The sequence below is a fragment of the Rhinoderma darwinii genome, chromosome 3 (genome assembly GCF_050947455.1).
Source record: "Rhinoderma darwinii isolate aRhiDar2 chromosome 3, aRhiDar2.hap1, whole genome shotgun sequence".
Taxonomy (NCBI): domain Eukaryota; kingdom Metazoa; phylum Chordata; class Amphibia; order Anura; family Rhinodermatidae; genus Rhinoderma; species Rhinoderma darwinii.
Window position 1 is genome coordinate 23,655,360 of NC_134689.1, and position 15,821 is coordinate 23,671,180.

General features: G+C 41.8%; 1 protein-coding gene across 7 annotated transcripts in view; it reads left to right on the top strand.

Moving 5' to 3' along the window:
• Positions 1-15,237, top strand: part of LOC142748833 (uncharacterized) — a 51,786-nt gene extending 36,549 nt beyond the window's left edge. For 5 of the 7 annotated variants that reach the window (XM_075856131.1, XM_075856130.1, XM_075856129.1 and 2 more), the window contains 9 exons: positions 2,009-2,116; positions 2,316-2,435; positions 3,206-3,262; positions 3,522-3,602; positions 11,705-11,761; positions 12,633-12,812; positions 13,232-13,315; positions 14,177-14,224; positions 14,647-15,237. In XM_075856131.1, the coding sequence (XP_075712246.1) occupies positions 2,009-2,116; positions 2,316-2,435; positions 3,206-3,262; positions 3,522-3,602; positions 11,705-11,761; positions 12,633-12,812; positions 13,232-13,315; positions 14,177-14,224; positions 14,647-14,670 (759 nt within the window). In that variant the 3' untranslated portion in view covers positions 14,671-15,237. The remainder of the gene's footprint in view (positions 1-2,008; positions 2,117-2,315; positions 2,436-3,205; positions 3,263-3,521; positions 3,603-11,704; positions 11,762-12,632; positions 12,813-13,231; positions 13,316-14,176; positions 14,225-14,646) is intronic. The other 2 variants (XM_075856127.1, XM_075856126.1) reach the window with 2 other exon arrangements.
• Positions 15,238-15,821: the final 584 nt, after the last annotated feature.

The following is a 15,821-nucleotide window of genomic DNA, read 5'->3' on the forward strand; positions in this document are numbered from 1 at the left end:
TTCGGTGAAGTTAGCTTCGGTTGTCGGGGTTCGCTCCTCGCAAAGACACTCCGTTTGGATGCTTGGAAACAGAAAAGCACGTGGTGCTTTTCTGTTTCCATTCATCCTTTTGACAGCTGTTGCGCAAACACGCAGTTCGCACGGAAGTGCTTCCGTGCGACATGCGTGGTTTTCACGCACCCATTGACTTCAATGGGTGCGTGATGCGTGAAATACGCAGAGTTATTGAACCTGTCGCGTATTTTGCGCAGCGAACAAACGCTGCGCAAAATACACGGACTGTGTGTACTGCCCCATAGACTTCTATAGGGCATTGCGTGCCGCGCGAAAACAACGCGCCCTACACGCTGCCAAATCACGCTCGTGTGAATCCCCCCTAAGACTGACAGCAGACCGGGAACCACCCCTGTCCTGCAGAAATAAATATGTAATATAACCAACCTAATATAAGAGAAACAGGAAACCTACATTATGGATAAAAGTGGGGGTCGGCCACAGCTTAATTTAAAGGGTAAATAAAGGTTTGACAAACTTCTGACATGTCATAGTGACGTGTCAGAAGATTGATTGGTGGGGGTCCGAGCACTGAGACCCCCACCAATCACTCAAACGAAGTGGCAAAAGCACTCGTGTGAGCGCTCAGCCGCTACGTGTCTGTTTGGCTTTTTCCGGAAATCAATGTATCGGAGTACGGACCCAATAGAAAGTCTATGAGCCCGTACACCGATACATCGACTTTCCGGAAAAAGCCGAACAGAAATGAAGCGGCTAAGCACTCACAAGAGCGCTTCTGCCGCTTCATTTGAGCGATTGGTGGGGGTCTCAGTGCTCGGACCCCAACCAATCAAAACTTCTGACATGTCACTATGACATGTCAGAAGTTTGTCAAACCTTTAGTTACCCTTTAAAGGGTAACTAAACTTTTTGAAAAACTTTTGACGTCATAGTGACTTGTCAGAAGTCTTGATTGGTGGGGGTCCGAGCTCTGAGACCCCTACCGATCACTGAAACGAAGCGGTATAAACATCCCCTCCTCTTCTTAGGGTAAGTTCAAATGTAGCGTAAATACTGTAGATTTTCCGTAACGGAATTAGTTGTGGAAAATCTGCAGCATAATACAGTAGCAGCAGAGTGGATACAATTTCAACAAACCTCATCCACACGCTGCGTAAATTATGAGCGGAAAAATGCTCAGAAAGTGACCTGTAGTACGTTTATTTAATCCGCAGCATGTCAATTGTGTTTTGCGTAATCACTGTTTCATGTTGCGGGTTTCCCCCATTGTCGCCATGGCTACGTAAGTATCAAACTTTTTTTTTTTCCATGTGCAGTTTTTCGCAGTGGATATTCCGGCTGAAAAACTGCACCATAATTTGGTGCTGTTTTTCAGGCGGTATTCCCTGCGGCGCCCAGGGCGGATACGCTGTGTGCTTTTACGCAGCGTATGTTCCCTCTATTATCATAGCCTTACAGGGACCGCTGTCAGTCAACATGTCCCTAGATTAAACAGCCAGGGAGCCAAGCAGGAATTGCAGTTATTGCAATTTCCTAATACATGTCCTTGTCAGAGTCACTCCCTTTAGAACAGAGCAGCAGTGGAAAATTAATCTACAATTCCTTGTTACCTGCACCAAATAGTCAGAACAGGAGCCGTCAGTATATTGCACCAACTGACCTTGTCTACTTACTCCATCTAGAGAATACAGACTGTCAGAATTGGCTCCAGTATTCTGCTTATCGCTGCATCAGCATATTAGACATTCACTTTCATGTCCGACACACTTTCCCATTATTGTTGGCCACTTGATGGACATTGTAATGTTATGGCCATGTGCATTATTTGGAATAATTGGTGGTAGTTGATTCTCCGTGCATTAACACAGTGTCAGGTGCTGTCTATATATAAACATAGGATCATAATGGATCTCTCCCCTATACACAAATCTAAATCATGATCTACAGAAAAACATTCACCTGAAGGAAACTCATTTTTCTGTCTTTTTCACAGCAATATCTCGCTGGGGCCTCGGATTTCATCCCTGACACTCCAGTAAGAGAGTTTAAAATCCCGGCAAGGACATGGAAACCTTCCTGGAGACGGGACTGCAGGAGCAAGGTAACATTTCTCTTACTCTACATTTTCTTCTAGTTTTATCTTGATGCAGAAAAGTCAGGGTTGGGGGGATGTTTGGGTACATTGGGGGAGGCTTTGATGCATCGAAAGGATGTTTGGATATATTGGTGGAAGTTTGGATATTAACTAAACAAAAGATTTTTAAAAACACATTTATTCACTTCAGATTTCTCTTTGGCAGGCTTTTCCTGTTCAACCAGATTCTGCTCCTAAAACAATGGAACCGACCATAGCTTCAAATGGATTGGTGAATCTGGAAAAAATGCCATCTCCCTTGGTCAGAAAGGGGTATTATGTGACGGTAACAAACCCTTTATGTAGATAGATAGATAGATAGATAGATAGATAGATAGATAGATAGATAGATAGATAGATGATAGAGAGAGATAGATACGTAGATAGATAGATAGATACGTAGATAGATATGTAGATAAATATGTAGATAGATACGTAGATAGATAGATACGTAGATAGATAGATAGATACGTAGAAAAAAACAGAGGAGATCCAGCGATTGAAATGTCAATAGGAAAAACTAAGTTTCCACTTTATTAAGGTACAAGCTAGGTGCTTGAAAAAAACACCAGGAGGAAAAGACAAGGTGGTGATATGCGGCAATAGATAGCCTACGCGTTTCAGGCACTGGCTGTGCCCTTAATCATGGCTAAGTCGACTTAGCCATGATTAAGGGCACAGCCAGTGCCTGAAACGCGTAGGCTATCTATTGCCGCATATCACCACCTTGTCTTTTCCTCCTGGTGTTTTTTTCAAACACCTAGCTTGTACCTTAATAAAGTGGAAACATAGTTTTTCCTATTGACATTTCAATCGCTGGATCTCCTCTGGTTTTTTCTTCAATTGCTGCCGTGTGCCGTCGCGGCTGATCCGGGCGACTACAAACACAGGAGTGTCAGATTGGTGAGCTGGAGGTTTCCTCCCATTTCCTTTTTCCTCAGATAGATACGTAGATAGATAGATCGATAGATAGATAGATAGATAGATAGATAGATAGATAGATAGATAGATAGATAGATAGATAGATAGATCACATGTGACTTTTTTTCTCTGTAGATCACAATACAACGTCCCAAAACGGAGAAAAAGAGCTTTTGGGATTTTTTCGGCAAGGTGAGATTATGTGTTCTGTTATTGATTTCATACTTATTTCCTGCAGCTACGAAGTTGTTTGTTATTTTTATCCCTTAGTTTATGTGACTAATTTATAATTCTAATATACAACGGGGGGTTTAAAGCGATAGATAGATAGATAGATAGATAGATAGATAGATAGATAGATAGATAGATAGATAGATAGATAGATAGATAGATAGATAGATAGATAGATAGATAGATAGATCACATGTGACTTTTTTTCTCTGTTCCACAGAAACATCTACCTGCTCGCTCCCAGGATTCAGGGAAGCGTGGGAAATTTAATGTTTTTGGACGTCTTCAGTCTGAAAAGGAGGTAAATAGCATTCTATATGGGGGGTGTGGCCGGCAGCCAAGATGGACGGACGTGTTTAGGCCGCTCTCCAGGGTACCGTTATACATCCTGACCTCATCCTGTGCTGAGAGCATACCTATAGTTTAATACTGGACCACCTTACACCCGGCAACACTCCTGACCCGTTCTGGTACCCCCTTTTGGCTGGAAACTACGACATGCGGCATTTGGCGGCCTGATATACATCACCTGAGCCACATCACCGCTTCATCTCGTGTAGAGAGCTAGTGCTGAAACTACATACGCCTGTCGGCGATCAGTTCCAGCTCTTCCCCTGCTTACGCTGAATAACCCGCACTACTGCACAAGGTATGGACGATCTCCCTGCCCTGCAGGACGACATACTTTCTCTTGTCTGAGCTGAGTGACGACTTCAGGGGCGTGGGACAGTAGTTCCTAGTCCGCACCACCACTTCAGGAGCGTGGGACGCAGATACCGGAGCTCCCGCAGGTGTCCGACATATCCTCCTAATTCTCCTTACAGTGCCTAACCTTGGCTCCTGCAACAACTTGGGACTACTGACATATCCTGCACACTCCCTGATATTGGGAGTCACCATGCGGCGGGAAAACATCCATTAACTTACCTGAGGTACTCTTTCCTGTGTAGCTGCGACATTGCCGTTTCTTGATCACTTATCACGTTGATCAGACTTATTATTTGGATGGACACTTCTACTTTACACTAATATATCTTGTCTTCCTGGGCCTGCACCCAGTACAAATACATGTGAATTGCTCATTCTTTATTGAAAGGCATGCACAAATCCAAACTACAGCCTACTATGTATAGACTGAAAGAGTTTGTTCATACAGACCAAGAAGGACATATGTCTACTCCTCGCTCAACACGTTCTACACAGGGGAAATTAAGGGGAGGCGATTCTCATTCCAGAGATGATGTTGATCCTGATACAGATCCTGAACCTACTTTGCGACAGGTTTCCACATAGTTGTTGTCAGCCATTACTACCTGTACCTCCTCCTCGACAGGTAAAACTGAAGAAATAAAAATCGATGTCAATTTACTGCGCCGGGACATGCAGAATTAGCATAGGAGAAATAGAGGATAGAGTATCCCGTGCAGAAGACAAGATTAATCCTCTCACAATTACAATTTCCTCTGACTCTTGTAAAATTGAAGCTTGTCAGTCCAAACTGGATGACTTGGAATATAGACTACGTCGCAATAACTTGCGAATCATTGGTCTCCCTGAGAAGGCTGAAGGCCAGACTCCAGAATCATTCTTAGAAAACCTGCTCAAAACTACATAAGGAGACGCCTCCTTTTCCTCCTGCTTTGTAGTGGAACGTGCTCATAGAGTACCGGCTAAACCTCCCCCTCCAGGTGCCAACCCACGACCATTTTTGGCTAAACGACGGAATTATAGAGATCGTGACTCCGTCCTGCGTCTTGCCCACTTGAAAGGGCCAGAATATTTCTTTAGCTACACTTTTGACCTGCTGTACTTTTGCCACACTGATTTTGTTGGCTACATCTTCTGGAAGTTTACTTGGTGCTTGCGGTTAGAATATATATGACGAGTTACCTGTATACTTATGTACATTCTACTGCTTATCCTTTTACATTCCTGTATTTGCCTCCTGTTACCATGTATCTATGTCTCAGAGATTTAATGTAGGTCCCGGTATACGACTCACCCTTATGTTGTGTGGCCCGGTTTCCTATTAATGTCTAATCTGCTTATTACAATACTGTGTATGCGTAGTCACATGTCTGACAATATCTTAGTCGGACATTCCCCATTCTACACTATATTTCACCCTGCAACTACATTTTTACAGGGTTACACGGTTACTGTTCCATGTTACTGGTTTAATATGGTTCTTTATTGTTTTGATCTTAGCCTATGTCATAGATGCTACGAAATTGTGTTATAATCACTGTCATGTCTTTTATATACTCCTTTTCTGCTGGACCCTTACTCATATTCAGGATTATACATATACTTACCATACCTATATATACATGTCTTCGACTCTAACGTGTGTCTCATGGAATGTGCGTGGTTTGTGTACTTCGGGCATCAGTTTTTTCCCACTTTTGGCGATCCAGTCCCCATATTGTTGGCCTACAAGAAACTCATCTCACAGCTGACCCTGAGTACAATGGTCTTGCCACTCCTACCACACTTCATATTCCAGAGGGGTCTCTCTTCTTGCACACCGATCTGTTCATTGGAATCCTATTCAAACCCGCAGAGACCCAGATGGGAAATTTGTCTTCGTTTATACCGAAATTTACACTAGACCAAAGGTGGTCTAATGTCTTTATAATCCCCCGCAAGCCAATCTATATGTTATTCAGGCGGCGATTACGTTCGCTCACCAATTCTCTACCTCCTTTATCTTATGTATGGGTGACTTTAATCAAGTCATGCACACATCCTTAGATAGATTTGCCACTCCTTCATCTCTCCCCTCCATACACCCTACTTCTTTATATCACCTGATCAATAGTGTGGACTGGATGGACCTATGGAGAACACACCACCCTGATGAGGTAGAATACACCGGTCACTCGACGGGACGGAATACGTGGTCTAGAATTGACTATTGTTTTGTCTCCCCTAATGTCTCTCTATATGTCACATCAGTAGCACATGATGGTAGAGGTCTGTCTGACCACAGTCCAGTATTACTTCACTTAACTTTCCCTGGTAGACGTATATTGGCCAATTGGAAAATACACCCCTTCTGGCTAAAACTTATTGGCCAATCTGACCGTATACCAGATCAAATTGACCAATTTTTATGCATTAATGATTCATCTCTATCACATACTCTACGTAGGGATTCGTTCAAGGCGTATCTTCAAGGCTGTTTAAAATCCACCGTCTCTTTTATTAAAAGAACCTCCGCTCAATTAGAACGAGATTTGGAAAGTCAGGTGGCAGCAGCAGAGGCACAATACATTACTGACCCTACTGATGCCCATAAAACTAACTGGTTAAGTTTGATACAGCTATTTAAAAGACAACTCCACCTTAAATCTAAACGTCTGCTATTCTTCACATGTCAATACTATTTTGAGATGGTCAACCAGTCTAGTCAGTTATTGGCCCACCTAATTAAACAGAACAGTGGTAGTAACTCAGTCCTGAAAATTCGGGACTCTGATGGGACCATTTTAACAGAGGCTGAGAAGATTACATCCAGATTCAGGAATTGCTATGCTGAGTTATATTGCTCCTCTAATGCCTACTCTGTAACTGATGTTTTAACATATTTACAAGATCTCACATTTCCGACTCTTTCAAATGAGCAAGTTTCCAGATTAGAAGCCCCATTTACACTGACAGAAGTTCAGGACACAATAAGAGATATGGCCTTGAATAAATCTCCTGCTCCCGATGGCCAGCCGATAGAAGTATATAGAAGATATTTAAACACAATGGCCCCACTCCTATTAGATACCCTTAGTCAAGCCTCACACTCACGCTCCCTTCCATCTACAATCATGATGCTACAATCATAGTGCTACTGAAACCTGACAAAGACCCTCTTGAGTGTGACTCATATAGACCCATATCAATAGTTAATGTAGATTATAAAATTTTGACTAAGATACTAGCCAGAAGATTAAACGAGATTATCCTTTCTATAATCCATTCGGATCAAACTGGGTTTATGCCGGGAAAGTCCGTGCAAACTATTATACAGATAAGCAGAGCACATGATATGCCATGGGCGATTGCTTCTTTAGATACAATGAAGGCATTCAATTCTGTGTAATGGTCGTTTTTATGGGCCTGCTTGACACGTTTTGGTTTTGGTCCCCAGTTTCAAATGTGGATTCGACTATTATATGCATCCCCTGTGGCCAATGTGGTTGTTAATAACATTCCTGCCCTCCCTTTCCCTCTGGCTCGTGGCACAGGACGTTTCCCCTGTCTCCGGCTTTATTTGCTATAGCCATAGATGCGATAGCAATTAGACTCCGCTCCTCACCAGAAATCACTGGCATTACATGGAAGGATAAAACAACTGTAGTGGGTTTATATGCCAATGATATGGTCCTTTTTTTGAGAAATCCCTCTAAATCATTCCACTTAGCTGTCCAATCACTTAATACTTTCTCACAATACTCAGGACTACGGGTAAATTGGCAGAAATCCGCCATACTATACACGGCAAGAAATCCCACTCCTTACCCATTACTATTACAATATGGTCTTGAAACAGTTTCCCAGTTTAGATATCTTGGAATCCATATGGTTCTTGATCATAAACATGCCGGCGAAACTTCTATTGCCCCACTATTAGGACAGGTAGGAGATAAATTTAGATCATGGTCCAAATTACCGCTATCCTTTGCATAAATTTAGTTAAAATGGTAGCGCAACCTAAATGTACTTATGTATTGCAACGTCTGCCTGTCACAGTGCCTATGTCCTTCTTCCGATCCCTTAATTCTTTAGTTATTAAACTCATATGGGGTACGTCCAGATGAAAACTTGAACTAAATACCTTGCAACGCCCTAAAACTGATGGCTGGTCAACTCCGTAATATACAGTGAAGGAAATAAGTATTTGATCCCTTGCTGATTTTGTAAGTTTGCCCACTGTCAAAGACATGAACAGTCTAGAATTTTTAGGCTAGGTTAATTTTACAAGTGAGAGATAGATTATATAAAAAAAAATAAAAAAAATCACATTGTCAAAATTATATATATTTATTTGCATTGTGCACAGAGAAATAAGTATTTGATCCCTTTGGCAAACAAGACTTAATACTTGGTGGCAAAACCCTTGTTGGCAAGCACAGCAGTCAGACATTTTTAGTAGTTGATGACGAGGTTTGCACACATGTTAGATGGAATTTTGGCCCACTCCTCTTTGCAGATCATCTGTAAATCATTATGATTTCGAGGCTGTCGCTTGGCAACTCGGATCTTCAGCTCCCTCCATAAGTTTTGGATGGGATTAAAGTCTGGAGACTGGCTAGGCCACTCCATGACCTTAATGTGCTTCTTTTTGAGCCACTCCTTTGTTGCCTTGGCTGTATGTTTCGGGTAATTGTCTTGCTGGAAGACCCAGCCACGAGCCATTTTTAATGTCCTGGTGGAGGGAAGGAGGTTGTCACTCAGGATTTGACGGTACATGGCTCCATCCATTCTACCATTGATGCGGTGAAGTAGTCCTGTGCCCTTAGCAGAGAAACACCCCCAAAACATAATGTTTCCACCTCCATGCTTGACAGTGGGGACGGTGTTCTTTGGGTCATAGGCAGCATTTCTCTTCCTCCAAAAACGGCGAGTTGAGTTAATGCCAAAGAGCTCAATTTTAGTCTCATCTGACCACAGCACCTTCTCCCAATCACTCTCAGAATCATCCAGATGTTCATTTGCAAACTTCAGACGGGCCTGTACATGTGCCTTCTTGAGCAGGGGGACCTTGCGGGCACTGCAGGATTTTAATCCATTACGGCGTAATGTGTTACCAATGGTTTTCTTGGTGACTGTGGTCCCAGCTGCCTTGAGATCATTAACAAGTTCCCCCCGTGTAGTTTTCGGCTGAGCTCTCACCTTCCTCAGGATCAAGGATACCCCACGAGGTGAGATATTGCATGGAGCCCCAGATCGATGTCGATTGACAGTCATTTTGTATGTTTTCCATTTTCTTACTATTGCACCAACAGTTGTCTCCTTCTCACCCAGCGTCTTACTTATGGTTTTGTAGCCCATTCCAGCCTTGTGCAGGTCTATGATCTTGTCCCTGACATCCTTAGAAAGCTCTTTGGTCTTGCCCATGTTGTAGAGGTTAGAGTCAGACTGATTCATTGAGTCTGTGGACAGGAGTCTTTTATACAGGTGACCATTTAAGACAGCTGTCTTTAATGCAGGCACCAAGTTGATTTGGAGCGTGTAACTGGTCTGGAGGAGGCTGAACTCTTAATGGTTGGTAGGGGATCAAATACTTATTTCTCTGTGCACAATGCAAATAAATATATATAATTTTGACAATTTGATTTTCTTTTTTTTTTTTTATATAATCTATCTCTCACTGGTAAAATTAACCTAGCCCAAAAATTCTAGACTGTTCATGACTTTGACAGTGGGCAAACTTACAAAATCAGCAAGGGATCAAATACTTATTTCCTCCACTGTATGAGATTGGGTCCGCGATACTCCTCTTTTTTATGCAGATTATTATTTGGCTTCTCTGGTAGCAGGTCATAGCTTGCTTAGAATATCCGGGATTCACTAAGAAAACTACCCCACTCCCTCTACACACTCTTGCATTAGCAATTTGGTGTACATCTAAAAAAATACTTACCTATAGGGACACCATTCCTGAATTGCCTTTGTGGCATAATCTTACTTTACCCTTCATCCAAATGCTAGCGGGACACTCAGGTCTGGCAAGACCTGGGAATAGTTCGACTTGGTGATGTTGGCTCCTTCCTTACATTCACACAACTGCAAGATACTTACCATATCTCAGGGTTACAATGGTACAGAAACTTACACCTTCGCCACGCCTTACAGGTACCATTTCCACCTAGCACAACCATTATATCTAACTACCCCGTTATTGGCATATTGAAGTCTCAAGGCCCCAGAGGTCCCATTTCGGCCTTATATACTCATTTGCTCTCAGCCAGGATAAACTCTACTCCACTCCCAGTACTTGATATGTGGAAAGTACAAATACCAGACCTCCCCCCGATGACGTAAATGACTTGTTATATTCACATTTGGCGGTATTTCCTGCAATTAATAATAGACTTATTCAGTTATATATTATTCACCAGACTTATCTTATTACTATACGCCTACAGCGACTGGGTAGAACTCCCACATATGATTGCCACAGATTTTATCGACCTGAGGCGGACTTCTGCCACCTCATTTGGGAATGTCCATTTATCTCGGCTTTTTGGAAACTAGTATATGACACTATTACACCAATGCTTCCATGCCCTTGGCCGTTTATCCCAAAAATAGCCTTGTTAGGTCTTCCGAATGAAGAACACTGGTCACATCACACTTGTGTTTTTCTGAAAGAATCTTTCTTTTTAGCTAGGAAAACGATAGCTATGCACTGGAGGCGGACACTCCACCATCGCTATCCGCTTGAAAAACGCTTGTTACTACTGTCATTTCATATGAGCAATTAATATATCACCATCGGGGCTGCCCTAATAAATGTAACAAAATTTGGGGTCAATGGTTGGCTACCTTTGATGTTTCTGATGAAGACTCTCTTTCAATAACATCACGCTGTTCCTGAATGTGTTTTAACCTGATGTATACCTGTTATACAAGACAAAGAATAGGACATAGGCATTATGTTCTGTTCAAAGGTCTACTTTCACTTTTGTAGACAGTTTTCACTCCTTTCACTTTATATACTTACTTTATGTAGATTTGCAATTGGATGACTTGTTCATATTTGTTATATATGTATGTATCGTTATTGAACATCACTTATCTGATGATGATGATGATGTCATTATTATTCTCATGATATACTCTCCAACTGCTTTTCATACAGTATTTGTAATATGTTGAATGAAACGAATTTAAAAAAAATATAACATTCTATATAATACATTTTCCATTAAAGTGAAAGCTCCACTGGAGCAACATCCACATTATATTAAGACTGGAAAAACCGAGCAACAGCCCCATATAATATACCGCGGTCCTCGTGACCATATTTATTAAACCAACCCAGAAAAGGTCACAACCAAGTATTGAAAAGATACAAAAAACACTTTATTAATGTACTATAAAAACACACATAGCCATGAATAAAAAACAAGGATAGGAAAAACCCTCACAGGTTTGAAATGGAGTCAGAACACTGAAGCAGTGGAAGATCAGATGATTACACAGTCAGGGTCCCACATCAACAAAGAGATAGACAGATAGATAGATAGATAGATAGATAGATAGATAGATAGATAGATAGATAGATAGATAGATAGATAGATAGATAGATAGATAGATAGATAGATAGATAGATAGATAGATAGATAGATAGATAGATGATAGATAGATAGATAGATCACATGTGACCTTTTTTCTCTGTAGATCACAACACAACGTCCCAAACCGGAGAAAAAGAGCTTTTGGGATTTTTTTGGCAAGGTGAGATTATGTGTTCTGTCATTGATTTCATACATATTTCCTGCAGCTACGAAGTTGTTTGTTACATTTTATCCCGTAGCTTATGTGACTAATTTATCATTCTAATATACAATGGGGGGGGGGGGGTTATAGCGGTTGTCCAGGTCATGTTAAACAAGGGCTGCAGGCAGAGTATGCGCTAAAGTAAGAAAACGAGTTAAACTCACCCACTGAATCCACCGCCGCTCCAGAGCTGCTACGCAGGACTCTGCCGGTCAGGTTGTCGCTACAGGAAGTGATGATGTCCCATTCGGCTGCGGCCAATCACTGGCCTCAGGGATTATTCGCCATTCTTGCCAGCATCACTGCTGAGGGACGTCATCACTTGATGTGAAAGTTTAAAGACTGGCGGAGCAGTGGCGCACGTATAGCGTGGGAATTTAGTAGGTGAGTGTGCCTTGTTTTGTTACTCTAGCCCATACCCTGCCTGCTTTTACATTTCCCGGACAACCCCTGTAATATAAGATTTATCACGTTTTTCTTTCTCCCGTATAATAGTAACAATAACAATTATAATAATAATTAAAAAAAACATTTATTTATGTGAATGGCCTTGAGTTAACTTCTTCAGTCCAGTTGAACAAAAATATTAAACCATTTCCAAAAGAATAAATAAATAAAAGAAAATGTGACTAACAATATGGCCACATTACAGTGACAGACATTGTCACCCAGCTGACCATTATCCCTAGAAACATATTCAACACTGCCATATGGCTTCATAGTTAGACACTGGGTGAGGTGTAATGGAGACTATATATCTCCTATCAAAAGAGATATATACATTATATGTATATGATATATACGATTACTATTTCACTCCTCTTTGTAGAAGTCTGGATCATCAAAGGTTCAGCCATTGGTCCCAAAATACAAGAGCGTTGGGACTCAAGTGAGTAAGGAGGAGTTTCCTGAAATCCCAATGGCCTCACGAAGCACAATAGCTGATCCAAAAATTAAAGTGTCGATGGAAACTCAGGTGGAAGAACAAGACTTTCAGAACATCTCAGAGGTGCGTATGATAAAGACAGTACATATCCCAGGCCCACGGCAAATCGAAGTTAATGTTCTTTAACTTGGGCCAATGATCGAGCAAACAAGCTTTCATATGAACGCTCATTCCCGATCATTGCCCTGTGCAGCACATATTCTTGTATAAATCATTGCTCCTTGTGAAAGGAGCAAACGAGCGCCGATCAACAAGCTCTCTCGTTGATCAGTGCTCTTTTCACGGCCCACATCGGGCTGTGTAATATAGGGCCCTTAATGATCTAAGAGATGGGGCCACGGACTAATTTTACTGTATTAGGGGAAATTATATTCCACAAAAATGATGTTTAGTCTTCTCTGCTGCATCATGGGAACCAATAATGATGAATATCATAACAATGTCCTCATATATCTGAGCTATCCTATATGTTAATCTTACAGATATCATTTCCATGTGTCAAAAGACAAAAGAAAAAGTCCTTCCTGTCACCACTAGAAACACCAACAGGAGATGTTTTTGTCTCTGTAAGTATCTTTTGTATTGTATGTATTAAAGAGCATTTGCTACGCAAACCCCCATACAAACAAGTAAAAACAAGTCCTTGAGTTGTCCTCCTTATGTTGCCTGTTTAACATTATAGTGGGCATTGGGTAGCAACCAATATAGCTGTCAAAACTGCATCCACCGGCTGGTTACCCTGCTATTCTGACTTCTTGACCTGCAAATCTTCCTAGTTGTGCAGCGATGTGGAGCTGTATTAATAAACACCATTCATTTGCCCTCGAGGAGTCTAGCACGGGTTGATAACAACCAGTATGAGAGCTCTAATAAATGAATATTGACTCATTAGCTTTCCCATAAGAAGATTTAACTAAGAAACAACTCTGCTGAAATTTGAAGAAAGCATGGCAGAAAAGGGTGACCTACGTTTTTTGGTGATTTTTTTCCTTTTAATTTAAACTGGCAATGCTCTTTATCCCCTTAACGCACCATGACGACCCTGTACGTTATGGTGCAGGGGCTGAAGTATGGAAAGAGCTCACAGGCTGAGCTTGCTCCATACGCTGCAGGTCTCAGTTGTGTATTGCAGTTGAGACCTCGCGCAGTCAGGAACAGAGATCGCTCTGATCCTGGCCGTTTAATCACTTCAATGCCGCTGTCAATAGCGACCGCAGCATCTTAGCCATTAGAAAGAGGGGGGCAGCGCTCTCCGACAGCATCCGTTGCAGATTCTGTAATATTCAGCAGGATAAATAGCATTACATGCAGAAATATTTTTTCCTGTCAAAACAGACACAGATGTGAACAGAGCCTTAGTCTTAATCTGCTTTATGGCAAATATTAAGGATAACGGCTGAAAAATGTTTATCCAATTTATTTTTCAGAAGCCGCTGCCACCAATCAGCCTCATCGTCATCAAAGAAGCCAAACTTGTAAGTTCTCACCCAAAACATATTATATTGTAGCTAATAATGTATTCTAATATATCTGTTACTCCTAGTACCATAGGATGCATCAAATGTACTGAAGGGAGTTTCAATGGTCTATTCTTAGTATTGGAAATCAATGTTTGATTGGTGGGGGCCCAATCACCGGACCTTGCCAGTCAGCAGAATGAAGGGTCATCCCTACGCTACGCTGTACCTGTGTAAACAATGAAGGGGAGTGCCACGGCCCCTTAAAATAATTTATTCAGTAACTGTATCATTTTACTAAGGGGACCGATGATAAACTACAGTTCCATTACAGTAACTATTCCCCATTCTGAAGCCCCCTCCCCTAGAATCAAGACAAACTTTGTGTGACTTTGGTGACAATTACAAAGTGGGATGACATGGTTCCTTTGTTATTGCAGGATGACAGAATGGCAGAGTATTGAACATCTAGAATTGGAAAACATCAGACGGCAATAGTGGAAACATCAAAATCAATCCCCATAACCTTTTGTTCATTAACATCTGAGGACATGGAGGTCATCTGAAATGGCGCCGTCATACTATTGGGGGGGGGAGCCTAACCGCTGTATGAGATAGACGCTTAAGCCTGCAGCTCCGTTTTGTTGTGCTGAAAACCACTTCTATATTTTATCTCCCTAACAAGCGCACACATGGTCAAATCCGGCAGAGATAGTGGCAGTGAACAACCAGGAACACCTAAACCGGGTAAAAGCCAAGCTGATTTACCCAAATCTTTGAAAAAATGGAATGCTCACTGTCCCGCCGGAAAGGAGCTTGTTCCAACACCCCACTCTCTTTTGAAATCATAACGAAGACGAGGCTGCTATTTATAATACCAGAACACCAAGGTTTAAACACAACAGCAATTGTATCATTAGCCATCCTGATGTACTGTTTTTTGTAACTAGTCTGATACAATGTACATATAACATGAACGTCCTTGTCAAACATTACTTCTTCCCCAAACAAAATAAAATAATGCGGTTATGGCTTTTCTTGCTCAGAGGTGACCCCTTTTTCTGCTACACTTGCAGCACAGATCAGTCAACATACGAAAGACATGAACAAGGTACTAGTCCCCATAGAGGACTAGGAAAATAGGAGCCGGAGGTTCAGTATACGTATAAAAGGGTAGCTGAAACCTTGCGGAAAGCAGCGTGTAAAATCTTTTCTGACTTACTGGGCCAGGACAGGGCTCTTGCATTGTGATCGAACAGATCCATAAGACCCTGCGCCCCAAACCCAGACCCAACAAACCACCACTGAATGTTATATGTGGATTTCTCTCCTATGCCTATATCTCGCAGATTCTGCAGGACATGAGGGAGAAACGAGGTAACCAGTATGGTGATGTGGAGCTTGCCTTTTACCATGACATTGCTCCTTCTATTCTTGCCAAAGGGCGCCTCATGAAACCTCACTTGGATTCACTCAGAATCCACAACTTGCAATACTCCTGGCTTTGGCCTGGTACTAATGAAGAAAGGCCCAACGTGTTAACAACCATACCTTGAGAAGGCTTGGACTATCCTTGGAATATAACCTAATGTGGTCCCTCCATTGATGCCAGCTC